This window comes from Alligator sinensis, unplaced genomic scaffold (assembly GCF_000455745.1).
Source record: "Alligator sinensis unplaced genomic scaffold, ASM45574v1 scaffold1223_1, whole genome shotgun sequence".
In the NCBI taxonomy this organism is placed as follows: domain Eukaryota; kingdom Metazoa; phylum Chordata; order Crocodylia; family Alligatoridae; genus Alligator; species Alligator sinensis.
The window spans coordinates 1862395-1889102 of record NW_005842062.1 but is presented as its reverse complement, the minus strand read 5'-3'; the positions used below and the strand labels follow the sequence as shown (position 1 = coordinate 1889102).

Genomic DNA, 26708 nt, shown 5'->3' with positions numbered 1-26708 from the left:
TTTCAGCTTTATGTGTACATACTGCAATACCCAAATACAACATACCATTAAAAAGGGATCAAATAAATAGCCAGTCAAACTGTATTTGGGAGGAGCAAGTAAAAATAGTCTGAAAACAGTCATAAAAAGTGTAAGAGATTCTGACTTTTCATCTCAGAACATAGTTAGTGAAAACATTCACTCAGTTTTGTGTTTGCTCAGTTTTCATCTCTTTGCAGATAACCTTGAAGGTATCAACCACTTGTCTGGATATAAAGCAGGGAGGGGTTATTTGGGTAGGGGGTTAAATGAGCCTTTAAGCTTTATGAAGCTTACCCATCACAATTTCATACACCTCGTGGCAGCTGTCTAATCTTTGTTTAGCCAAATGCATCTATCCATTCAGGTTTAAATCCAAGTTCTACCTACTTAAAAACAAGAAATATATGTACTGAGTTTACAAAAAGATTCATACTACTACTAATAAACAACAACTTTGCAAACTTGAAGATTTCAGCTACATTTTTATTTCACTGTCAGTTTTAAACATTTCCCCTGTACATTCATTTCACTTTTCATTCTATTAAAAATACAACAGAAACATGCTATAAAGATATCTGACACAACATTTGTACATACTTACCACTCTGTCATGCTACACTAACTTTTCTGAACAACAAAATGCTACAAAATATTTAACAGTTAAGACTTACAAAGTTGAAGAAGCCCTAAAAGGTGGTATCCTGTCAACTGAGGTAGTATATTTGGTAGGAGGGAGACACTTTAAATTCCTTTAGTCTAAAGCCAACTTTTTAAAAGAATGGTACAAATACTTTAATTTGCCTTGGAAATTAAATTTAGAAACTAAAAAAAAGAAAAAAATATAAACAAAAGACAGTCTACTTGTGTAATCTGTGAAGAGTAGCAAAATGTTATAGGAAAAAAGGAGCAAGTACAATGAAGAAGTTTTATCTTGGGCTGAACAAAGCTGAATGCTTTAAACTCAACTGATGTTGTTCCTTAAATTTAGAATCTTATCAAAAGGCAAAACTATAGGATTAGGTAGCAGAGGGTGGGTTACTACTGATCAAGGTGCCAATCTTACAAAAATGATGGGCATCAGCCAACCTTTGCCTTTAATGGGTTTCTGTGCAACAGCAGAAGTCGGCTGCCTTCATCTCTTTGTAGAACTGGATCCAAGTCAGACCAAATCACAAGCCCCTTTTTGTTTCAAATTAAACTGGAATTAGCCTTTTACTTAATTACTATAAAATAGCAGGAACAACATGACGTGAGGAGAGTGCATAAAAATATGAAACATTTTAATACTCATAAGTAGGGATCCTGGTTCTCTCTGAAAAAAAAAATAAAATAAAATCCCCAATTTCCAGATTAAAAAAGTTAAACAAAATCCACATTTTTCCCCAATTAAAATGGAACGCTACTAATATATAGATATATATAGTGGCATTTCATTTTAAATCAGGGAAAATGTGGATTTTGGGTTACTTTTTTAATCCAAAAAATGGGATTTTTGGTTTTGGGTTTGTTTTTTTTAAATCAGAGAAAACCAGGATCCCAGCTCATAAAGGAAGGTGTTTCCCATATACATCTTCAGCATAGGGGGAAGTTTGGGAATAGCCGCATTCACTATGTGGTTCTACTTACTGTCAATGAAAGTCGGCCGGGTGCCTGCAAGCAACTGGTTGCAGCGTCAACGTTTGGTTTTAAGCAAAGGACAAAAGTGAAGGGTGAGCAGCTCAGGAACCAAGCAGAGGAAACAGATTTCCTCATGTACCAGCAATAGGAGATAACTCCACCTCAGGAATATTGTAGCCTCTTTAAAAACAAGACACTGGCTAGACATATTAAAACACAATACTAAGAAAGGAGGCACCTGGAATGTTAGGTAAGAGAAAGCAAACTTAAGAAAACATGTTAACTTTTTAAAGAATCATATCTGCAAATTAAGAGAAAGTCTTCCAGCTTGGAAACAAGCCTTTTGTAGAGAGGCTTCTCATGGTTGTGGTTCCTTCCCTCGAGAAAGGGAACCTTGTAACAAGTTTGATGGCATTTCAGTCACATCTGAAAGCAAAATGAAAAACCCCCATAATAGCAACATTTGCCTCCTTTTAACAATTGAAGATACTCTCGTAAACATCTAAACACCAAGGCAGCACAAAGCCAAACTTGTCTCCTGTATTTCTTTCCTAACACTGGAAATTCTGGAAGCAATGAGAGTTAATGAATCAAAAAAATAAAGGAGGGGGGTCGCAGATCTAAACACTTCCTGTGCAATGCCCATAGTGTCCTAGAGCACTGGCACTCGCACTCTAACACTACTTGGGTGTTTGCTTTTCTTCTTAAAAAGTGTTATTCCCCTCCATCATTTCCTTGGTCTCCAAATAATGTCATGTACTGCTTCACAGTGCTTGATGCAAAAGAAGAGGAAGAAGAAGAGTAATTCACTATATAAGTTAGCTTTTGAAATGGGAGGCTGCTCAATTCTCAAGAAATTTATGGAGGTATGCCTTAAGTCTAAAAAGGTTGAAAACCACTGGTTTATAGACTGTATATAAAAAGGTATCTATGCCTGTGTCCAGTTTTCTTCTTATGAAACAATAAAAAAAATGGATTTTATGAACTATTTGACCTTAAGGGCAAGTTTCTTGCCTCAAGGAAGTCAGTCCAGAAGAGATCAAAAGGCACCAGGATGATAGTGCAAAAAAGTTCTGTAGAATGCTCACACGGGTGACAAATCACCATGTCTGGGGTTTATCCTTGTACAGTTCATTTAAACTTAAACTGCCCCTTCTAAGTGAGTATAAAGGACAATCTCCATCTAATAACTGGAAGGCCAAAACAGTGTTATGGACTAAAAAGATTTTTTTTTTTTTTTTTTTTTGGAATAAGCCTGCCTCGTGTGGATATACACGCTCATTGACCAACTGGCATAAACGCACCAAAAACACATCTGGTATCATGTTGTACATTATCATGTCAAATGCAAACATCTCAGCAACAGTAACTTGTGATGAAGTTATGATCTGGGACTGATTCCCAGATTTATGGTCATACAGAAACCCAAAAAAAGATGGGTATTGCATTTGCAACAAATGTAAACTTGTAGAAGAAATTCCATAAAGCTTCCCAAAACACTCCCTCTCCAAAGGCTTTCATCCCAAATTGAGATGTTAGTATTTATTATCTGAGCTCATTTGAAATCCTCATCAGTAAAACTAGAAGCAGTTGCAGCTTTCTTAGCCTCTTGTCTTTTTAAAAAGATGACAAGAAAAAACTTCACCCACAGACAGACACTCCACACAAAACTCAGCTGCTGAGTCCACATTCTTGTTCTGCACCGGCCACTTCTACAATATAAAATCATGCTCACATTCTGCAAAACTTCATGTCCCATCCAGCACGCTTGTGTATAGGAATGCTATATACATAGTTTACAACTGCTTTCTGCCCTCCTGCCCCCAGTCAAAGCAGCACACAGAAACACCACACTATCACAAGTGCAGCATCACAAGAACCATCCTATCCCACTTATTCTTTTTAATGCTACTTCACGTTTTGGAGCAGCATTTCTGCTGACAGTTCAGTTTGCAAAATTGTTTGCTTTAGTCTTTTTTTTTTTTTTTTTTATGAAAGGATACATTCACCTTCTTGATTTGTTAAGTCAGAGGTGATTTAAAAACAAAAACAAAACCTGAATGACTTTTACATCATGTAAACTGAAGTTCTGTGATAAAAATGTCCAGCATCAGATGGTGGTGGAATGCAGTCGTTACCAGCTTTTGTCACTGTTCCTCTTTACCAGCGCTGGCATCTCTGTCCTTCCTTCAAAATTTCTGTATTTTGCTTAGGGAATGACTACCCTGAGATTTTAACTTATAAGAGTATTTGAGCAACATAAGGAGAGTGAGTGCTTGCTATAGCAGCCAACAAAGGCAGGTCATTGGATTCAATCCTAGAATTTAAAAAACAAAGAGAGGCTTTTCAATACAATCTACTTTTTACAGAAAAGGAATACACACACACATCCTTAGCTTATAAACTGCTTAATTTTAAGAAGTTGAAGGGATGGTTCATCAATTTCTATTAAATAAAGTGAATGATAATAAATGTGTCTAGATATGTTAGGTTAATATTACAAAATATTCAAGTGACAACAGTATGACACTCTGTGGTACATCACCTTTGCTTTTTTAAAATATATCATTCACTAGTTTGCAAGATTCCACATTCAGTCACCTGTGCTATTAGTCAGGTTCCCCTGCATAAATATGAAACTAACAGCAACTGAATTTTTAGTATTTTAGGATAATAAGACTTTTTCATTCTGCAAGGATCCACACTGAGGGTCTGTCCACACACCTTTCTGAATGCATGGACTCGACACATGCTGCCATTACAGTGTTATAAGAAAAGCAGCTTGAAACAGAAATCAAAATATGTTCTCTTTTTCAGTTGCACCACAGGTCAGAAGGCATAATCCCATTCACTATGATGTTCCGCTCAGGGTATGCAATGTTGGACTAATTTGTTAAGGAACAGAGTAGGCTACCTACTACAGGGAGAGAGAAAGGAAAGGAGCAAGGCAAGGAAAGAAGGGGGAAAAGGGAAGAACCAGTAGCCACAGCATTGCAAATCGGAGATCTGGGTCCCTTCCCAGTTCTGCCACTAATCTGGTCCAGAGTTTTCCTTGTCCATAAAATAGGGATAAAACTGATTTCTTATGTTAAGTGCTTCAAGATTGGCTGCTAAGTCAGAAGCTATGAGAGCTAGGTGTCATCATTGGTGTTTTGTTTGTATGACATTCTGATATTATATACAGTATGACATACATATATACACATATGTTGAGCAAGCATTCTTATTAGGTAGTAGCTGCTGAACACAGCATACCTCTTTTCATTTCCCCACACCTGCCTTTTAAAATGTGTAATACACCTCTTGTCAAAGAAACCTCAAACATTTGGTGGAACTGCTTCTTCTAATCCCTTAACTTTGATACACAAGGGGGGAATATATCAGACTAATTGAAAACAAAATTCACATCTCAGCTGTTCGTGAAAGATGTCATTTCTACTCCAAGTAAATGAGAAGGACTAGAAATTTATCCTTACTGATGAATTTTAGACAGTTCAGCGAGTTCCAGATGGCTCAGTGGTACATACTTTCACACTTTACTAGTGTCTCCCTCTCTCATATAAATCTAATGAGCAGCAAAAAGCAAGCCTGCTCATTAAACAGCAGGCAGCATTCAGGTTGTATAGGGAACTCAGTCACTAAGGCTTGCCAGAAATTTATTGCAGGATTTATATCTTACTCACCCCAATACTATTCCTAGCTCTTTCACATGAACTCTTGTATGTCCTCGCAGATATTCTGAAAGCATTTTGCTTTTGAGATACATCTCCTGTAGTCTATCCTCCAGATGCATTATGCACTGTAAAGAAATGCACCAAAAAACCTTAGGGATTCAGTATTCATGTCAAAGCATTATGAAAACATAAACGTTTATTTTAACTCCTGTCCTAGTAGGAATATAGTGACTGCAGTATAACAACACAGGAAGAAGAAGCAAGTGGCATTCTTAAGCTGCCAACCACAATTTTAAACAAAAAAAAAGTTTTTCTTCAAAGGATTGGAACAGGCTGTTTTTCCTGGCTAGCAACTTTGTTATACAGCGGTCAAAGAAACAAATTCAATTCCCACTGAAGCTGATGACAGTCTTTTCACTCATTTAGAAAGGAGCTGGATTATATCCAAAATGATAAAAGGCATTTTACTAAGCCTGAAACCTGCATACTTGAATTAGTGATTCTTAATTTCTCAAACACTATTGTTTTTCTAAAATATCACCCAACAACCTTTCAGTAGCGTGGGCTTGAACAACCCAGCCGAGCCTCAGGTGGCATGGCCTCATTGTGGGTGTGCACAGAGTCCCTGCACTGCTGTAACTTGCCCGACTCTGCAGGTCCTATCCAGCTCACAGGCCATATGTTGCCAACCCCTGTTCTTGAAGACAAATTTAAGTAGTTGAATATAAAATGGAAACTTCATTACTCTGGAGATCTGTCCTTCTTGAGAAAATTAAGGTTTGTCAGATAACTGAGAAAGCTACTGTCTTAATGTTCTTTGACAGGAATGCTTATTCTCACTGTTTACCATGTAGACCAGTTTTTGAACCCATTATAAACAGGTGAGCAATTATTTGGGCCCATGCACCACATAGGGAGTTTTGGAGAGCTGCTACGGGCCAGGTCAGCGCCCCCCTCCCCCCTGCAATAACTCACCAAACCTCCATATGCGAGATGGGGCTGCAGGTAGGTTGGGGGAGAGAAGCTGGTGTTGGCACAGCTGGCAGCTTCAACAGAGGCAGCTCAGCCAGGGCCCCTGCCACCACCAGCACCTTCAAGCCACCATTCTACCCTGAGGATGTGCTCTGGCAGATGCCTCGAGCCCCAGGAGGAACCTTCAGGCAGTGTGCACAGCTGATGCTGGCATGTGCCCGGTCTGCTTCTGGCACACGGGGCAGGAACTGGTCTAAGCTGCAGATGGGGCTAGGATGTGCCTGCCCACCCAGCATGATGTAGCAGCCAGAGCCCACCAGCACCCCACGGGCTGGATCCTATGATTTTGCAGCTGCTCACCCATGGGCTATTTTGTCCACCCTTGTATTATAAGGTGTCTTGTAGTCCCAGTTTAAGAATATTTAATAAAAATCAAGTACAATGTCAAAAGTTGGATTTGTATTTCAGTTAGGTTTTTTAAAAGAAGTAATTTCCCTCTTCCTTTATTTTAGTGTGCTAGTGATATAGCTGCTTATATACTTTTTATACACTCCTCAGATACATAATGGCTTCTGTGCTGCAAGGTAAACAAGCTTTAACCAATGTTTTAGTTTGGGATATTATGTGTATTAAAATGTGATATGTTCTCTCTGCAGCAATTGCCAGCAGCAAAATCAAAGTAATTCAGCTCTACATACATGCTCCTGAAGATGAAAACAAGTTTATACAGAACATCATGTTATGGAACATGTAATCAGCTGACAGGCAACAGCAGCAAGCAACTTCAGGCCACAATAAACTTTAGAAGCACATTGAAAGAAAACTGTTCTTGGGTGTCTGAATTTCTTTTAATACTGTATGTGGATATGCAATAATTTAAAATCTAATGGGAAGAGACTCATGCTTGGTAAGCAATGTTATATATTTTTATTTTTTTTAAACAAGAAAAAGATTTTAAACTATCAAATTTTGAGTTCATAATTGTTCTCTCATCTTTATCAAGGACAGTGAGCCAAGATTTTAATTATCTGAATAGTAAAAGAAATCTTCTTACTACACAGTACCAGTTAAGGCAAGCTGACAATATCTTAATTTATACAAATTTCAAATATTTTCACTAAACAAAGCACAGGCCAGTATTATAATATGGTGTCAAGTAGGGCAACATTTACTTCCTGCCTGCCATATACCTTTGTGTGAAATGAGACAAGGTACATGGGACAAACACCCCTCATTCGTAAAGACTAAATAAAATACTACAGAGGCATAAGAAGCAAAGTGGCACCACCTTAAAACTGCACCTCCTTCATGACTGCTACATCAATGGAGTGAAAGAATAAGTCACAAATCAGTTTTAATATGAGAGGTAGCAATTCTAAAAGAGGAACAGGAAAGGAGTGAGATTTTAGACTGATGTTAGATTTACTGTTGTCAAACTTACAAAGCTAATAGCTAAAGTACCTGAAAATAAACTATTTGAAAAATCTGACTTTGAAACATTAACTCCGGTTGTCAGGAAAACACACTTACAAAGTCAGCTGGGAGGTTGAGTTTGTAAAGCTGTAAAATGGATTGTAGTAAACTGGACACTTGATTGGAAACCAAAACATCCTGGCCTAGCTTCATATTGTCCATCAACTTTCTCTGGCTTGTTGCCACTTGTACGTTCCACTTATCTGTATCTGCAATGATGCAGACAGCTTCTGCTATGGGCTCATCAAGTACTGGATGCTATGAAGAGAACAAAATAAGAACAATTAGTCTTCAGAAGTGAGAGTTTAAAAAAGCCTCTAGACCAAGTTTAAATATTTTTTTGTTCCAACAAAAAACCCAGCCAGAAAAACCCCACACATTAAACTGGACTGAAACTTATGAATTTCAGCCTGAGCAGCAATTTGGGGGCCAAAATGAAGAATATGCCAGTTAGATGACTGCTATAATTTATGCATCTTTTTAAAAGAGGGATTCAATGCAATCCTGGGCTCGGCTGTTAGCACAGATTCAACAAGCTTTTGCATCATAGGGAAGAAACAAAGAAATAGACCCAGGGTTACAACTCGGGCCAGTTTGTTCCATGGACAAACTTCTGCTTTCAGAAGAGCAAATAGCATTTTCATTAAACAAAAACCCACTGCAGTAGCACAATTCTTCTTACTGCTAAAAGGAGTGGATATCCATCAGTAGGCAGCAGGTCATAATAATCTTTAGTCAGCCTTTATAGTGCAACTATAAAAGTTAATTTAGTGGCAAACTGGTTATAATAAATTACACTTTGAACTACATTAGGGTAAAAACTGGAGACTTTTGCATGGTTTAATTCAGCACATAACAAAGCTCGTATTTAGCAGCCAACTGCTCTCTGCAGTCATCTGTGCTAATGTCTGGCAAAAGCTCAGTCCTTACAAGATATTCTATCACCATGGTAACATGTACCATAGTAGGTGGATACTGCAGTAGCAAGCTTACAACCACCTGCAGACCAGCCTTGTTTTGTAAGATGCAAAGCAGTCAGCCTGCCAATGTAACTGTAATGCGAAGACAGCTCAATATTATGTTTTTGATATTGTAAAGAATGGCAAACTTGTTCAACTCTAAGTTACAAGTAAAGAGTTACAGATTACTTCTCCAATTACTTGGGAGGTAAGACCAAGACTACAGGTGAGAGCATCTTATCTGCAGGCAAGCTCCTCTCATATTTTCTGAAAGGGTCACTTTTCCAAGCCATGGGAAGGGTAATGTCTCCAAAGGGGTGATAAACCGTTATTTGGTTGAACACATCTTATATGCTCCCAATTAGATCACATAATCCGTGCTATTAAGAAGTCAGTGGCTTGGAGCAAATGTATCAACTTACATGTACTGCATGAAGCAAATCTGCTAGTAGACACTGCCTCAGCTTTTCATCACTACTTATTCCATGCAGTACTAGATCAGGCATGTAGGTGGGACAGTAACCACCAAGAAGCGACCTTCCAAAGTTTTTCACACTCTGACTGCTGATTGTGTTAGACCTAAAACACAGAAATATAAAGTTCAGTCAAAACGTTAAAGGACACAGCCACATTCCAGGCACATCGACATTTGCTCACCATATTTGTGACTGGCTTTTCAAACCATGAGACTGATATAATTCTTCACGTTGCTACTTGGTTTAGAGCTATGACATGAATTAGGTCTCACATTCACTGTGTATTTCTATACCCCTTTAACATTTATACTGAAAATCATTTGGCATATGACAATAATCAGTAGCAAACGCAGCTAGACAAAAGGATGAGGAATCGAGTTAGTGCTGCTGTTGGAACTTTAAAATCCACCCCCCATCATTTTGTTCTTTAGGGTCGCATCTACACATCCCTGTGCTTTAGTACTTCCTTTTGGAAGTACTAAAGTATGGCACAGTACAGGTGGTTACTGCGCTGTGCACACAGTGCATGGGTAGATTTCACTGCTATGTCACCGTAGTGGTGCGCTGCACCCAGAAGTGCATCACTACAGTGACGTAGCTGGCAATCATGTGTCGACACATGTGATTGCTATGTTGCCTGTAGCACATTGCTATGTTGCCATAGGGCAACATGTATCCGCACCCTAGATGCATTAAAAAAAAAAAGAAAAAAAAAAAAAAGAAAAAAAAAAGAAAAGGGGGTGTGTGGAGGGGGAAGGGCGGCACTACATTTCGTAGCGCTCCAAAAATAGAGTGCTATGGAGGCATGCACATGTGCAAAGCCCCCTGGCTGGCCCATGACAAAATTGCCTGAAGAGATGCACTCTCAAGCCACAATGTGATAACGTGACTGCTCATTTTCTCCTCCACCCCCGCCCCACACAGAAGTGAGTGATGCCACCACTGGCATCAGCTGGAGGCAGCTGTAGCAGAAAGGAAGCCCCCAGCCACTGGTGAGGGGAGGGGGGAAGAAGAGGAATGCTCTCCTTGCCTCCCCTCTAGTGGCAGGGGCAGTGCTTCACAGCCCATTGCCTGCCTCGTAACAACTGATCAGTGGTGGCTGCAGAGCTGGACATGACAGAGTTGTTTCATGGAATAGCTGCAGATCAGCTGTTCCTCAGAGTGGGGCTGGTTCTGTAACAGCCACCATCACCACAAATGGACCTACAGCTCTGGTTGCCTCCCTGGCTGTCAGGGAGTTGGCCAGTCTCCTTCCCTTCCACTTGGAGAGGTGGGAAGGAGAACAGAGGACTGTAGAAAGCTGAGGGTGTCCGAGAGATCTCCTGTAGTACTACAAAGAAGTTATTGTTTGAAACAGGAACTTTTTGTGGTGCTACAAGTGGCCCAAACATGCTGATGCTCATTTGTAGAATTAAAGTCTACAATATAGTGCTACAAAAGTAATGTGTACCCAAGGCTCTGCTCTAATGACAGATTAGAGCAACAAAAGCAAGTCAAGAATCTGTTTAATTAATGGCTTATATCCACATCTCCACACACGTAAATCCAAGGAGGCTTCTGGTGAACAAGCTCATTATGCTTTTTGTAGCTGTTAAACCAATTTTCAAGCAAAGCAGAGGTCTTGCTGCTAGCATTAAAACAGAATTATGCCTAAATTTTAGATTTCAACTCTTCATATATTTTAAGCATTCACACTTTTAGCTAAAAAGAGTTGGGGGGTGGGGAAGTAATCTTACAATCTCAACTTTTCTCCATTCCCTTAGTTCAGAGAAAGGTATTTTGCTCCAACTTTTCCAAAGGTTCACTTTCTGGCAGAGTACAAAATGGAAAATTTCAGTTCCCAGGGTGCAGCTTCTTGAGACTTGATGAAAATAATAGAACCCAGATAGTGGACTCCCAAGTCAGTAGTGCTGTCTGCTCACAAGGAGTTCCCTTGCACAGATCAGAGCCCAAGGGGTAAAAGCATGGGCCAGCTAGAATCATAATTGTGAAAACTGTTTGGAAACCTTTCCTGTAATTGCCACTTTTAACAAGTATTAAAAATAAATAGCTGGCAAAATAAGCTCACTGTCTGTCAAGACTTCAGGTGTTTCATCCTATTCAATCCTGGACTTACACAGAGACTGCCAACAAAGGACTGCAGTTCTTAAATCACACCAGGATATCAAGGAAGTAAATGGAGACCACAGTATATTTCATAGATGCACTGGGTCACAAAAGCTTTTGACCCTATATTTATTCACATTTTTTACCTTGGTAAAGGAAGGTCTACTTCTGCAAATTCTTTATGCCTCTTGTTGACCTGACCTTGAGGGTGCTGATCACGATCAGGGACATGTGAGGTGCCTTCATCATCACTGTCTCCAAGTGCACTATCTGAACTTTCATTCCTAGGAATGTCTCCTTCGATTCTAATGGAGATTTTCTTTCCAGCATCCCCATAGGAGATATCTTTATGGACTACTTGATTGCAGTCCTGTATGACAGCAGAACTTGTTTGAATAGTGTCAGGGGAATGGCCCTCCAGATTCTTGGAGTTCAGAGTTCTACCTTCTTCCAAGCCTTTTGTTTTCATGGTTTTCTTTTTGTTATCAGTGGGTACAACTATTTCACCTGAGAGTCCAGGAAGAGCAGAAGTATTCGCTACATGCATTTCAACTCTATTAGCCTCAGCCAAGAGGTTATTAAACACACACTCACTCCCTTTACATGATGGAATCTGTGTATAACAAATATTACGTCTAATACATGGCTGAAAGGGGGCCTTTGAAGATTCAGGCCGATTCTCTGCATTTTCTGCCAAGGCATTTGATGTACAACTTATTAGCTCTGATTTTTGTCTGAATGTCCCAAGATTTTCATCCACTTCCTGCTGGCAGGTTTCTAAATCTGACTCTGGTGATGTAAAACTACCAATCTGAAAAGTGACCCTTTCTAAATGAGGACTCCTGTGAACAAGCCTCTCAGGACATGGTACAGCTGATGACCTACCAGACAGCTTTTGTTTTACTTCACAAAGAATCTGGCTGGGGCTCTTTAATTCATTTGTTAAAACTTCCGATTCAGCTGGTTCTTCAAAAAGGTAAGATACAGTTCCTGTAGCAGTTGCCATCTCTTTCCTGTTATCATCCACTGTTCCTTTATGAGACCCGTAACTGCCAGTTGAGTGGCCTTTGGATGCAATACAGGATTCCTCAGTGCTTGCATCTGCCTTTCCTATTACTTCTTCATTCTTTTCTTTTGAAGATGGTGGCACAGAACAGGAATTTTCTGGGTTACTTACACAACCTATAGAGATACTGTTTTTACTTCCACCATTCTCTTGAGGTAGGATTGGAGGTACAAGAGCAGGTTCATTTCTAACAGTGACAACCACATAGTCACTTTCCTCCATCTCTCCCTTTTCCAAAACAGTTGTGATATTACTTCCATTCAGCATTTGCTCCCCCTCTCCAACCTTCCCACTCCAGGTCAGTTGATTTTCCTGTAGCTCAGAGCACCGTATGAAGTATGTGAGAACAAAAAGTAAGCGCTGAACCAATTCTTTACGTTTTCCAACTATCACAGTCCGTGTCAGCCTAACTGGAGAGCCTATGGCACCATACAGATCACCTATACAAAGGCATAAAGAAAACAGATTTACACAGTTGGATAGGATGATACTATAAAATTCCCAATCAGATAGAGTTTAACCTCAATACATATTACTTCAAAAGAACACTTGTAATTTGGGTAGTTACTTCTTAAATAGTTTGCAAAATGCTCTCTTTCATGGTAAATTCATGAAAGTTTGAAGCTTGGAAAACCATGCATCCTTTCTTCTATTCATATACTAGCTTGTTCTTGCACAATTGATTATAAAGGCTAGGCAACTACCATTCCGGCAGCTTTGAGGTGAAAAGGATGGAAGTTTGTTTAAAAAAATGGAAATTACAAAAATGTTACTCTGATTTAGAAATGGTCACAAGGAAAAGAAAAACAAGTCAAGGATAAGTTTGACACTTGACCAAATCAATAAAATTTTACTATGCTTACTTTCTCTCATACCAAGTTAAGCAGTCTTAGAATTTTGCATAAAATATCTGAAATTAAAAAATGAAATGCCATCTACAGCATCTCAGAAAATAAATTACTTTTTCTTTAGGCAAAGGATATGAACTTCTATGCACTTCAAGTGACACTACCCAGGCTACTGGGAAAAATAACTGATAAGTGTTATATCTATATAAATAGAATATAACACATGGTGTATTTTCACTTAGAGGTAGGTGCCCCATGCATAGGGCTGGCACCTTCAGGATTGTTTATAAAATTTAAATATACATGAGCTTTTGTAAGTAAAGAGATAGGGTCCTAGCATTGCTGGCTCCACAAGGAAACATGAGTAATCAACTACAACAGTGGAATACCATGTGCTAGGTTTCTATCGGATGTTTCCCCAAGTCCAAGCAGCTTGGTCTGTACAAGTCCACAGAAGGCAGTGGAAGCCCACAGGCAGGGATTGGCAACATATAGCTCATAGGCTGGATCCAACCCACTGGAGCCACTGAATTCAGCCCATGGAGCCAGAGGGGCTGGGGCTGGCTAGTGAGGAGCTGAATTGCTGCTGCTACTTCCCCCCACAGCCTCCTGGCTGCAGCACAGGCACGGCTTCCAGCTGGTGGGGAACTGAGCTGGGGCCAGCCAGTTTCCAGTTGCGACTCTGCTGACGGTGGGAGGCAGGAGGAGGAAGATGGAAAGAAATGGGGTGGAGAAAGGTGGCAGCAGTGCAGATGCAGCTTCTTGTGGCCCAGCCCTGGCTCAGTTCTCCACTGGCTGGAAGACATCTGCAAACCAGCCAGGAAGCTGGGGACAGAGATGAGCAGTGGCAACCCAGGCATAGCTCCCAGCTGCCTGGCTTCAGCACGTGTGCAGTCCAGCATCCTGCTTGCCCCTCATCATTGATGTGCCACCAAAGACACCCGACCTGTGTTGGGCTGGGGTTAGGTTGTTTTGGCCTGTAGCTCACAGAACATTTATTATTATGTATGATGGATGGAAAGAATCCATATTGAATCTCAAAGCTCCATCATTCAAAAAAAGAAAAGTCAATTTACTTATAAGCTGAGCACAGCTGCTATGGAAATCAAATAAGCATGAAGCTTATATGACATTATGAAGTAATGAAGAGTAATAAACAAATAAACACCCCACATACACACACACACTTTAAAGCCTTAGTCCTGGAAACATATTTGCACATTACATAACTCTAGACATATGAATAGCTCCACTGACAGGCATATTAAAGCAAAGGCTTGTTTGCAGGACTCAGACTTAAGTTAAAATTGATTGCATATAATTAACTTTAAACATCTCTTAGAGCAACTTGCTGGCAATTTAACATGCAAATCATAAAATTTCCAGACAGGTCTACCATTAACAGTGACAAAGATTTCTTAGAGTGATAGATCTTCTATGGGACCAACTATTTAGTTGGGATAAAGCTAGAAAAGCTTTCGAATGCAAGACATCTGGAATGCAGAGAGCAACCCAAGGAAGAATGTCTTGCATTTGAAAGCTTGTCTAGCTTTATCCCAGCTAAACAGTTGGTCCAACAGAAGATAGCACCCTAAGAAATCTTTGCCTTTTGCATAATTTATAGACAATCACAACTACAACAACACTGTTACACTACCATTAACAGCAGATTTCTATCACATATGAAAGACTGAAATTAACTTAAATTTTACTGCAATGCCATGATCTAAGAGAACATAGCATGTCTACAAATTTGTCTCTTTTCAGAGTTATTTACATACCAGTCACCCAAAATGTTTTTTTAAGGAAGTGATTTTTTACCAAGGACCTTGACTTTTGAAAAGCCAATGAACCACCAGGGGGCAACATTTTACTTCATACTGATGCAAGTTACAAAACATTCATATTTTGGCTATGTGAGACTATAGAACAGAAGAGATAATTTGATATCCAACTACTTAGCTCTGGTTGCGTCTTTATGATCTTGGTAGGAAGACCAGATTGACACTACCTTTCTGTTGTACCTACTCCTTTCTGGATACTATTATTAGCATAAAGTTTGTAACAATGTTCCCTCCTTTCCTATGGAAAACCACTAGAAGCTGCTTCTGGAAGAAAGGACCAGATAACACCTTCATTTTACACCACTTTACACCTTCATTCCAACTAAATTTTAGACTCCCAAGTCCTTTGTTCTTCTCCTTCCTGTCCAAGTCAACTTCATTTTGCCCATTTAAAAAAAAATCCAGTATATCACTCCTCTTGATAACTCTTCAGTTTTAAAGCAGGCAATACTAATGCTGCAACTGAAACAGCAGTTCTAAGGGTACCTGCGTCTATGAATAAGAGCCTCGTTGCTACAGCCAACAGAATAATATTGGATAAAAAGCAGCCAACACATGAACATCAACAGTTCAGTGTCTACATCTCATTTCTACTATGCTAAGTGTTTCTGCCTTTTTAGAAAACATACAAAAAAACTAGGACAAGAAGTATTTTCCAAAAGGTAAGAATTAAGAGCAAGATTTTGTGCAAAAACAGAATACTGGCATCTGAATATCTGTTCTGCAAACAATCATGCCCAAGTATGTTGGTCACTATGTATCACCTGTATGAGGTGCAATTTCTAGAAGGTTGCCGTAGACAATTTTATTTGTGTTTCATCAGCTCTCTTTTCACATGCTTATCATACAGAAGTCATACCACTCCTGGCAAATCTGACCCCAGCTGTCTTTCCTGCTTGGTGCAAGGGGGCTGGACCTGATGATCTTGTGAGGTCCATTCCAGCCCCTTACAGTCTCTGAAACTGAAGCATTAAGCTAAAGCCAGTCCTTCCCCACCCTCTGCCTCCCCCATCTGAAGATTTAGGGCCAGAGGCTGCAGCTGGGTTTTGTGATTCCTCTGTCCTCTTGCAATTGCCTATCAGAGAATTCCCATGGGCTACAGTTGTCCCCGTTTGCCCATTTGCTCTGTAACTGGGCCTTGTTCTTCTTCCCAACCTCTGTCACCTTTCTTGGCTTCCCTATCACAGAGGTATATTAGAGCCATCCTTGGAAAGTGTTTCACTGCCACAGGGGCCACTAACAACCCCAATCTGATGGCAAATCTTAAAGCTGCATAACGGCAGCTGTGCTGGACCAGGTCCAACTTTGAGAGTCAGTGATCCTAAACCAGTTCCCGGATATCATGCCGGACCCCCCATGTAGGGAGATGAAGTACACGTATTTCATTCTTGTCTGCACTTGAGCAGCTCCCACAGAAGAGGCGTAGAGCCAAGGGGAGGGCTGTTAAAAAAAATCTGATTTAAAAATAAGAAGGAAGTTTGCTACTGACCAAGCTGAGCCCAGAGAGGGTTATAAGGATGCGATTTTGCCAGCATGTTCACAGACTGCGATGTGCGTTTCTCAGAAAAGGCCTTTATGGGAGGATGATCCACTGGCATTACAGTCGGGACCCACGCCAGATGATAAGTCAGCACCGCAGTTAACAAAGCAGCAAAGAACCTGAAGGAAATAAGCAAGGTAATACCAGAAAAATATCCTGCTATGCCCGTATCAGCATGCTTTTCAATGCATTTTTATGCATTGGATGACAGGTTCCCGAGAGGCAAAGGGAGGAAACATACTGGTTCTTATTGATGTGTTCTATCAGAAGTGTAAATTCCTTAAGAAATCGCTGACATAACTGGTTCTTTTCCAGTGTGCTGGACATCATGGTAAGCCACACAGGTTCTGCGATTCTTGGAACCGAATACAGGTTCCAGATTGTAATTCTGTCACAAAGAAAGAGAATGAAAAGCTAAGTTAACCTGTGTGCAGGAAGGCTGTCAAAATGAGTAGTTCCAGTTCCTCTTATACAATCTCTTTGAGCTATGCAGGTTTTATCCATTCTCTTCAGAAGCACACTTTTGGACACCGTATCCAAGATGCATCATACTGTAATAAATAGTGTACTACATAAAACAATATCCACTACAAGGCAAAAAAGTTGGGCAGTGCATCTCAGCAAAGTCTAAATATCTGTGCTGTAAATGCATTAATAAACTGGAAGATCATGCACCAAGCTAAAGTGGCTCATTTTACGTAGCAGCTGCTCCACATACAAGCAATGTTTACTTCATCATACTTTCTGGTATGCAACATCAATGTGCAAATTGAAACTATAGATTTTCCCCAGGAAATTTTGCCTAAAAATCTGTACAACATAAAAGAAGTTGTGTATGGAAAATCCCTGTACAGGGTTAATCTATGTACGTAGTACAGATGGAAATCGGTACACGCATAAAAGTTGTATATGACATCAGGAAAATCTCTCTGCCAAACACTTAAGTTCATGCTCAGTGAGGAAGTTCTACTGCCTCACCAAAAATAGTTAAGATTAAAAAAAAGTTAACAAAACAATATTCGTTTCCTCTTAATCTTTTCATCAGAAATGGACAAATAATCTCTGCTGAAATTTTCCAGTGCAATCTCAGCTGCACTCATAGACCTGTCATAAGAAATCTCAGCCAAAGTGATTCAAGCCTGGAAGATGTACAGGCAGCTGAAAATGGGCTCTTGCAGTGGGAAGCACTGGGTAACCTTAACTACCGGCAGGGCTATCAGCTCAGCCAATAATTCAATTCAGCTTCAGTTCACCTGAATTCTCCCAGGGCATCCATGACGCGACTGATATAAACCTGCACTCTTTGGCTGGATTCTGCTATCTTCCTACAGGAGATCATTGCCTAGATGAAAAATAAGTGAGAAAAGAAACATTCTTAAAAGCTTCAGGTAATTTATCTATGTAAACACAACATTGACATATACTGTCATTAACAAACTGCAACGATGCAGTCACTTAGGATAAGGCTGCTCCCAGTCCACTGCAGGGTCACTTAAGACCAGTACAAATATGCAACCACATGTGCAGGAGAGGAGCCAGGCAGAGCTGTTCAGACAGTACTTCTACCACCTTTCCCTTTACAAGAAATCCATATTGCAATGAAGCAACCTATTTTATTTAGTGGTAATCAGTACCAAGTTAACAGATGACTTGCTCTCTGCATGGTGGTGCAGGGGAGGCGGGGATGGGCAGGGGGGAGATAAAAAAGAGCTCGTCTCCCCGTGGAGGTTCTGCCACTGTTGTGATAGCAAAACAGGTCACTGCCACCTCAGAGCAAGTTTCCCTGAAAAGGGTCTGATTCCTGCAGCAGCACAGGCTTCCTAATAGCAGCTATGTGGTACCACCTCTGAACTGATGCCCAGGGCTGATGCCCCCCACCCCCAAGATACTGCTACTTGACATCTAGTTTAATGCTCCACTGAGCTGGAATTCTGTACCTTTTCAATTGCACACTTTAGCTTATTCATATGAGATTCAAAGAGAGGAAAGTGAGAGAAAAAGAAATCCTGGAAGTTCCTCTGTGCTTCTTCTCTTTCGGGCAAAGCAAAGATTATGCTAATAGCAATCTTCTTTCTCCGGATCATTGCAGGGTTGGAGTGGCAGCTTTCATCGGCCATGCTGAACATCTCTTCAGTAGACCTGCAACAGTGTAGTGGTAGACTAGTTATCTGCATGTTTCTTATGCAAGTTCTGTAATTTCAGAAATGAACTCTGATAATTATTCAGTCTTCAGAGTTCTGCATACATTTTGCTTTGGCCTAACCCCAAGATTAAAAAGAAGACATCAGCCTAGCCAAAGTCAAAATGCAAGATATGCTCCAAGTTAAAATGCAAAGTATGTTCCTAATGAAAGTTTCTCTCAAAACTGCCTTCAAATCATGTCTATCCAAACTGCTCTGTGCATGTCCTTTCACATCTGATGAAGGGAGCTCAGACTCATTAAAGCATATGAACTTCCAATTTAGTTTATACGGTGCATCTTTAACCTGCCATCTGCCTAACTTCAGGCTAACACAGCTAACAATCTCTCTCCGCCACCACAATTAACACCACACAAAAGTATCTCATAGGAATTAAAACTACTTCTGTTCCCCATCCATAAATTTAGAAGATTGCTCCTTATTGCACAAGGTTGTTATGGTGGTAGAGGTGATGAAATGACTTGTCGAAGATCACTAGGGAAGTTTATGTCAGAGCTGGAAACTGAACCCAGCTCTTCCAGTGCTATTCCTTAATAACCAGATGACCGTATCTTTAAGATTTACATGCTCTGGTTCAGGACAGAACTCATGAAAAATACTAGTAATTTGTACTATATCTATCACAAAACCAAAGCCCCAGTCAGGAGTTGGCAATGTCCGTGTGCTAAGTATCATACACACATTAACAGAGAGGTGTCTGCTCTAAGAGATTACTAATGAAGGAAAAGCCTTTTCATGGATGATAAACCACAACTGCCTTTGGCTTTCCTCACTGCAAAGAAAGAGTTGTGTTCTTACACAGAGATACGAGGAACTCAAATCAGGTATATAGGATTTTGCCTCTAACAGATCCAAGGCATTTACGTTGATGTGAATACTTAAGGTTGAGAAGAAAACTGGTCTCTGACAGGATTTTACATCAAAACAACTAGTTAAAGTAAAAAGATACTCTTTTTAACGCTAAACAGGACCAAGTTAACAGGTAATGCAACTACCTTCTCTCTCCCACTCCTGCCAACTCTTGTTCAGTGGCAGCATCTCCTAGCAAACAGGAATAAGATGCCTACTTTAGAGCTTTGCTCACTGCCAAAAAATATATATATCAACCAATCAACTATTTATGCTGCACAAGTAATCATTCTCCATAGCAACCACAGAAGTCCATGGTGGAATACAGCAGGGCCTCTTGACCTCTATGGCAGGCATCATCCTGAAGTCAGTGATGGATCCCTCCCAACTGGATTAGAGCATCCCCAACTTCCATGTACCAGCTCTTACACTATGGCAGTTCCAGGCTGTAATTTGTGGATTAGGCATGTGGCCCAAGGGACAGAAACTAGCAACAAAAACTGCAGTCTGGACACCAAGAAGACAGAGTCAATGATTAAAAAAAACACACTGAGCTATTCAGTGACTTGATATATGCTTGGGAGGTCTAACTGTAAGAAGCAGTGCTATCTTCCAAGATTTGCCTGCAACCAAAGCATTGATCAACACACAGCAATGGAGGTGCCAAGCACAGTAGATTGCATAGCCTTCCATAAAATACTTGTTAGCTTTCAATATGATAAGTAATGGAATAATTAATCATGCTATCATTTCAGAGCTAACAGGTTACTGAGATAAGAAAACTGGCTTTTCTCCAAGCTGTTGCAGGCTCAGGCAGATACAGTATCAATTAAACTGTGTTTAGATTTTGAAAGTTATGTTTACAGCCTGAACAGCTAGAACTTTTTATAAAAGGGAATAGGAAAGCACAGGACAGAGGAAGAGAGAAAACAGTGCCTGATCACTTACAGGTCTACACAGAGGAGCCACCTACCCATTTGACACTTACATTTGCTCATTACAATGAACTCCTGAAGTCCGCATAATCTTATGCAACATGTTAGTGAAAATACAAAGCCCAAACTGCACAGGCCAGTAGTCAGCAACCTTGAGGATATGGGCCAGAATAACTTGGCTGGGGTATGAAATAGGTTGGCTCTAGGACTCGCCCTCTGCTACTTCCCCTTACCATCCAGCTGCAGCAAATGCAAAGCTCCCTGACACTGAAGTCCCCCAGTCCAAGGGCTGAATTTAGCCCATAGCCACAGATTGCCAACTCCTGCCATAGGCACCTCCAAGCACATTAAAAGGAGCAAGCCAAAAAGCCCACTGAACGACTGGAGCATGTTAACAGGCTTCACAGACATGAAGCATTTTTCATAAAGCTGGATCTTTCCTAGAGATATAGCACAGAATGCCCTTAAGGCAACATAAGTGCTTCACTCAGCTAATGAGAAGTAATCCTATTATCTATTATTGATTTAAGGTCATGTCAGGGAAGTAGGGGAGGGAAGGATTTAAATGCTCTGAATCTTTCAATGTACTGTCAGCTGCCAAATTGATTAAATAGCCTTTCACGAGCAATCCCAAGTGATTGGATAAGGGGGGAGGGTGGTGGTGGTGGCGGCAGTGGTGGCAGGAGAACATGCATGCACACATACCACAAAATATTTGCACTGCAATTCCGAATTTACTAATGGATTTGCAGAAAGTGCTTTTCATAAATTGAGGGACTTTTCATGACGCTATTTTATAGTGCTGTTCTAAATATACATAGGTGATTAAGTCCTTAATATTCTTAACATTTTTAGACAGAAAATAACAGAAAATGCTAGCATTCAATCTAATGCATCCACCAACACAAGAAAAAAGCAGTTTCATGTTCATTGTCCAATCACCCATAAGACAGACCTGGTCTGTCCAACTTTTAAGAGGTCAAAGGCCAAATGTCCTATGGGCTGCACCTGCAAGGGCCACACACCATACAGGTCATATGAAGGTGAGCCACAGGCCTCCCAGGTCACATGCCACACCATTCAGATGCGCCCCCACCCCACAACTGTATCATGAGCCCACAGGGTCCCAAGCTCAACCTCTGTTCCCCATCCTGTGCTGCACTGCCCTGTCCCCAAGGTTAGGGCAGGGAATGGAAGCTGGAGGGAAGGGAAGCCCAGAGACTTTAGCTGCTGTTGCCTCCAGAGCTAGGAGGGAAGTGGCAGGTGGGTGGAAGCCTTGGACAGCTCTGGAGGTAGACAAACTGCAATATCCAGAGAAAAACTCACAAATAAATTGTCTCTAGACTTAACTTTTCCAAATAAGGATAATGCAGCATAGTTCGCTTTATAAAATGGAGAATCCTAATAATAGACTTTGTAAAGCATCAACTACTACTTTTTTGTGGACTACCATCAGGGAAAATCGGAGGATAGTTTTGAGCTGGCTATCTGAACAGAGAAGTGAAACTTCTCTGGAAACTCACCCTAAGCAGAGACTGTTTTCTGGGTGATCTTTTCAATAAGTTATATATACACACTAAGTTTATCAACAGATAGGGATGAGAATCAAGGCATTCAGGAGAATGAAAACAGCTTGTGGGAAAAGAAGAGTTCAAGACAATATTATGTCATTTGACTTCAGTGACTAGTATAGAGAGACAGAAATTCCCATGGATGTTGTGAAAGGAGTAGCTAGTCAGGATCTAAGAAACATCACAACCACATTCTTGTGCTGTTTCCCAGAATCTGAGATTGAGGAACTAAAGTCTGACTGGGCAAGAACAGCTTTCAAAAGCTGCTAATCATACTTGTGTGCCAAGTGACTATATGGAGTTACAGATATAAAAGTTTCATTCTCTTTGAGCCATTGCTCTAAATGACAGATACTGTGCTGCTTTGGCTATGCCTGAGGAAGTAAAGATTCAATTTCCACTGAAGTAAATAGCAAAAATCCCATTGCTTCAGTGGTGCGTGATGAAATGAGATCACAAGTGACTATCTAAACAAAAAATTCTCAGCCTATTAGAACTATAATGTTTGAAATAACTTCCTTATTGGCTATGGCCAATTAAAAAAAAATCCCACATACAACACTAGAGAAGCCACTACCCTCTAGAGAATAATTTGGTTCTGCATACTGTAAACATTACACTGAATAAAGAAACCACTGTTCTGATAACTAGGTCCCAATTTTACCACTTAAAAATACGATGTGAAACAACTGAAATGTGAGAATTTATTTTACACTAAATTGCAAGTCAATTGATTTGAATGCAATTTAAATAGTTAATGCATTGTGGTCTGTTTAAAAAGCCACTTACTTCATTTTTTATTATTCTGTGACTTTTTCATTTGGTGGCCTTCAGCATAACCTCTTGGGCGAGCCAAAAAAATTAAAAGCCCAAAGCAGCTGAGCACTCAGCATGTTTATCTGTCGCTATAAAATGGACAGAAGATGAATGGAGTATAACTGCAGGATAGGGAAGCACTACAGCATAGTGGATTAGTGGGCGCTACTTCCATGCTGGAAATCAATGCACTAGTTCCCCTACTTCATCCCACCAACAAAGGAAACAGGCTATATGCCTACTCAGTAACAATTACAGAGGCACTCTGGTAAGCTTGGGGGAATCCTCGGGAATCATGGGGGATGAAGGTCACCAACTCTCATCATTCTTAATTCCATCCACATGTTGTTTCATTAAGTCAGCCCAGCAGCACTGATCTCCACTTCCCCAAACAGAGCAGCACTAGGCTGAATACCCCTTTTGCAGGTAACATCCATGAAACTGGGAGAAAGCCACAGGCATTTCCTACACCCATCACCTCAATGCTGCTCCTTGCCCACTGGGTACCAGTACACATGTACAGTAAAACCCAGATAGCTCACGGGGCTAGATTCATGAAAATAAAGATTTGCAAAGCAGCAGGAAATTGCACACAGCTGCAGTAGATAGCAGTGTGAGACTGCTGCAGTAGCCCAGCTGATGGGGTGGGGAGGAGAAATCACAGTAACCAGCTGAGTGACTTGTTCTTAATTTACCTGCAAATTAAGGAAGCTACAAACCAACCAGATACAGTATCCACTTCTGGTATTCACTCTGAGTAGGAGTGATAGCCAAGACTCAGTCCTTAATCTCACCCACAAATGAGAGTCTGTGAGTTAAGAGTCTTGATGCCTTCTGTGATCCAGATATATAAACCAATGAAGCCAAAATTTTGGCGTTTTTTTGTTTTGTTGGGGGGGAGGGGGTTGGTTTGGGGGTTTTTTGCTTTGTTTGTTTGGCTCAAAGTCCTGTTCCTTTCTGTCCCCCTCGAGTTTTTCCAAAATCATGCTAGAGTCATCCTGTACCTGCCAAGAGTCGTCATGGGATACTACACCAAAGTTTTGATCACTAGTCATTAATCAGAAAGTGTTTCTTTATTCACATAAAATGATTTTCTTCACTTCTTGTAATCTTAGACCACTCATAAACACTAGTAGGTAAGTGACTAGACATAAGTGCCAGAGTGCTTTAAGACTATATCATGTTCAAGTGCAGAGTCTTGCGCAGTTATAGCGAGTGCAGCCAAGCTGCTATTTTCAATAGCAGTTACAATACTCACCACCTTGGAATAATTCCATTCTCTAAACTTGTTGTTTGACTTCGGAGCCAGCGGCGCTGGTAACTGCTTGAAGAGGAGGATGAAGAGCTTGGAGATGGGAACGGCGTAATCAAGAGACTGCTCAGTGATGCTATCAAGAAAGCAACATATAGATCGGCCTTTTAAGTGCTGATTAAGCGAAAACTCCCCCCTCTCCTGGTAAGTATTATAAGTTATAAGTATTGTTCTTACTTGTAGACTTTAATTTTGGCCCATCCCTCCTCCAGTAAGAGATTATTATAATAATAATCCTTTATAATATTATAATTTATATTATTATTATTATTATAATAATAATAATAATAATAATAATAATATTTTTTTAGCTATTGTTGCTGCCTTAAGAAAAAACTTCATAACTGCATTAATAGGACAGGAATGTTATATACACTAAGGAGACCAAGACTATCTCATCATTCTTGGGTTTGTACACAGCTGAAACAATGTCCTCACTAATGTCTTTCCAGTTGTACAAGCCAAACAGTACCCCCTCCCTTCTGCAGTCCCCCTCTCCACCCTCCCCTGCTCACCCCGCAAGTAAAATGCTTTAGTTGAAACTAATTGGGGGTAGTGAGGCGCTTGGATTGGTTGCTCCCAAAGACAGAAACCTTGTTTATAGACAGGGAAACTTCTTAATAGATTCTCCAAGCATGGACTGATATGTTGTAAACAGAGGTGCCCCAAATTTAGCATCATTGTGTAGACAGAAGTCTGAACTGGTTAACTGTGCTAACTTTTGCTAATGCATCAAATGGGGGGGGAAGAGGGAAAAGAAAAACAATCATGAATACCTGACCGAGCAATGCCACTGTCTCTGTCCTCATTTTGCCCTCTGCTAGGCATATCAACTGGTGTGCTGTGCGCTACAGCAAACAAATCAGAACAGAAAAATGTTATACGACTCTTCAGTGTGTTTGCCAGTATTAAGAGGAGCAAAGTTACATTCTGTGCTGTTACTTTAAATAAGGAATAGCTATGTCCACAGTCTGGTGAGGCCAGAAGGAATAGTAAGCGATATTTTCATATAGCATGCCACATAATTGGGGGGGGGTATCTGTAGGAATGTGAATATTGTACATATTATTAGAAGTCATATATAATTTGAATATGAGGCCCCTGTAAAGTATTTCAGGTGGATAGAGGCAGCCGAAATATCACTAGTCACTCTTGAAAAATCCTGGTTTGTTTTATTTTTGTAGGGTTATTGGTCCTAAAACAGCAAACATCACTGTAAATGGGTAGCCATCAATAAATGTAATTAGATTTTAATTAGTTTATTATTACCGAGCATAAAGTTTCACAGGATGGAACAAATATTCAGGGTAATGGATAGCACCACCATTAAGTGTTAGTATCACAGAATCGCCTAAGTTACAAAGCATGCAAAATTTGAGAGAGATAGAGATAAAAAATCATTATTAGGACTTTAATGTCCATTTTTGTAAATCAACAGGATCAATTAGCGCTGAGGTTTATCCACCTGCATGGGCCATCATTACATCTGTAAAAGAAGACTTCAATCTGCAAAGGAGATGGAATGCTACTTTAAAAATGCAAGAAAAGTCCACTGTTTTAAATTCCAAACATTAAGCCTCTCAGACACAGCTCAAGATGGACTTAAAAAAAGTTATCAGAGATCCACAGGTAAGGTAAGAAAGAGGCAAAAGTAATCTGCACACCAGGAAGAGGCCTGCACACAAGCAAGAAACCCACGATAGATCAGGAAACATAAGTCCTCCTAGAATTGCAAGGGCTCGTTTATTATTAAAAACATATTATATATTACTCAGGAAATATCCTGAGTATCAATACAAGAGGTGGGGTGGGGAGAAGAACAAGAAGCTATTAATGCAGCCTGGTATCTCACAAAGATTTGAGTCACACAAAGCCAATATTTGCCTATTATAATAAACTTAGCCCTTTCTATTTCTAGAGAGCAATTATGGATCTCCTGCCAAGAATCAGAGGGAGCTGCATTTGTGTGTATGAGTGGGGTCACACTGTGCTCATCATTCCTCACAAACCTGCAAAGAAAGAAGCACTCCGGATGAGCCGGAGGGGGCCTCCTTCAGATACACCTTGCAGCAGTTTGCTGCTACACAGCTGTAACACACCTAAAATGAACCGAGGAGAAAATTCAAGACAAAAACAAAAAGATTAAAGAGACAATACAATGAAAATAAGATTTTAAAAAATGGCCTCACATTAGGAAAAGATTTAATTTTTTTTTTTTTTTAAGGAAAGTATTTACCTAGATTACTTCCACTACGACAAGTGCCCAAGCCATTTTGATTAGAGTTCATCTTTCCCAGACTGGGATCTTGGTTGATATATTCAAAACTATCCTGTAAGCTAAAAAGAGAGAGAGCTAAGAAAGACTATTGTTAAGGGTAGTAATTTTTTTTAAATGGTAGTTGATGTCCAACTTCACAACCTCAAGGAT

The 26708-nt window shown here is 40.2% G+C and overlaps 1 protein-coding gene across 7 annotated transcripts in view; it reads right to left on the bottom strand.

Annotated features, from left to right (window-relative positions):
• Positions 1-2863: 2863 nt before the first annotated feature.
• The window catches only part of FNIP2 (folliculin interacting protein 2), a 64612-nt gene continuing 40767 nt past the window's right edge, over positions 2864-26708 (bottom strand). For 4 of the 7 annotated variants that reach the window (XM_006023164.2, XM_025203594.1, XM_025203595.1 and 1 more), the window contains 13 exons: positions 26517-26617; positions 26290-26379; positions 25057-25128; positions 24227-24356; positions 18534-18735; positions 17850-17938; positions 16838-16984; positions 16546-16715; positions 11445-12804; positions 9139-9295; positions 7815-8015; positions 5322-5437; positions 2864-3955 (listed from right to left, as the gene is read on the bottom strand). In XM_006023164.2, coding sequence (XP_006023226.1) covers positions 3877-3955; positions 5322-5437; positions 7815-8015; positions 9139-9295; positions 11445-12804; positions 16546-16715; positions 16838-16984; positions 17850-17938; positions 18534-18735; positions 24227-24356; positions 25057-25128; positions 26290-26379; positions 26517-26617 — 2914 coding nt within the window. In that variant the 3' untranslated portion in view covers positions 2864-3876. The remainder of the gene's footprint in view (positions 3956-5321; positions 5438-7814; positions 8016-9138; positions 9296-11444; positions 12805-16545; positions 16716-16837; positions 16985-17849; positions 17939-18533; positions 18736-24226; positions 24357-25056; positions 25129-26289; positions 26380-26516; positions 26618-26708) is intronic. The other 3 variants (XM_006023165.2, XM_025203593.1, XM_025203592.1) reach the window with 2 other exon arrangements.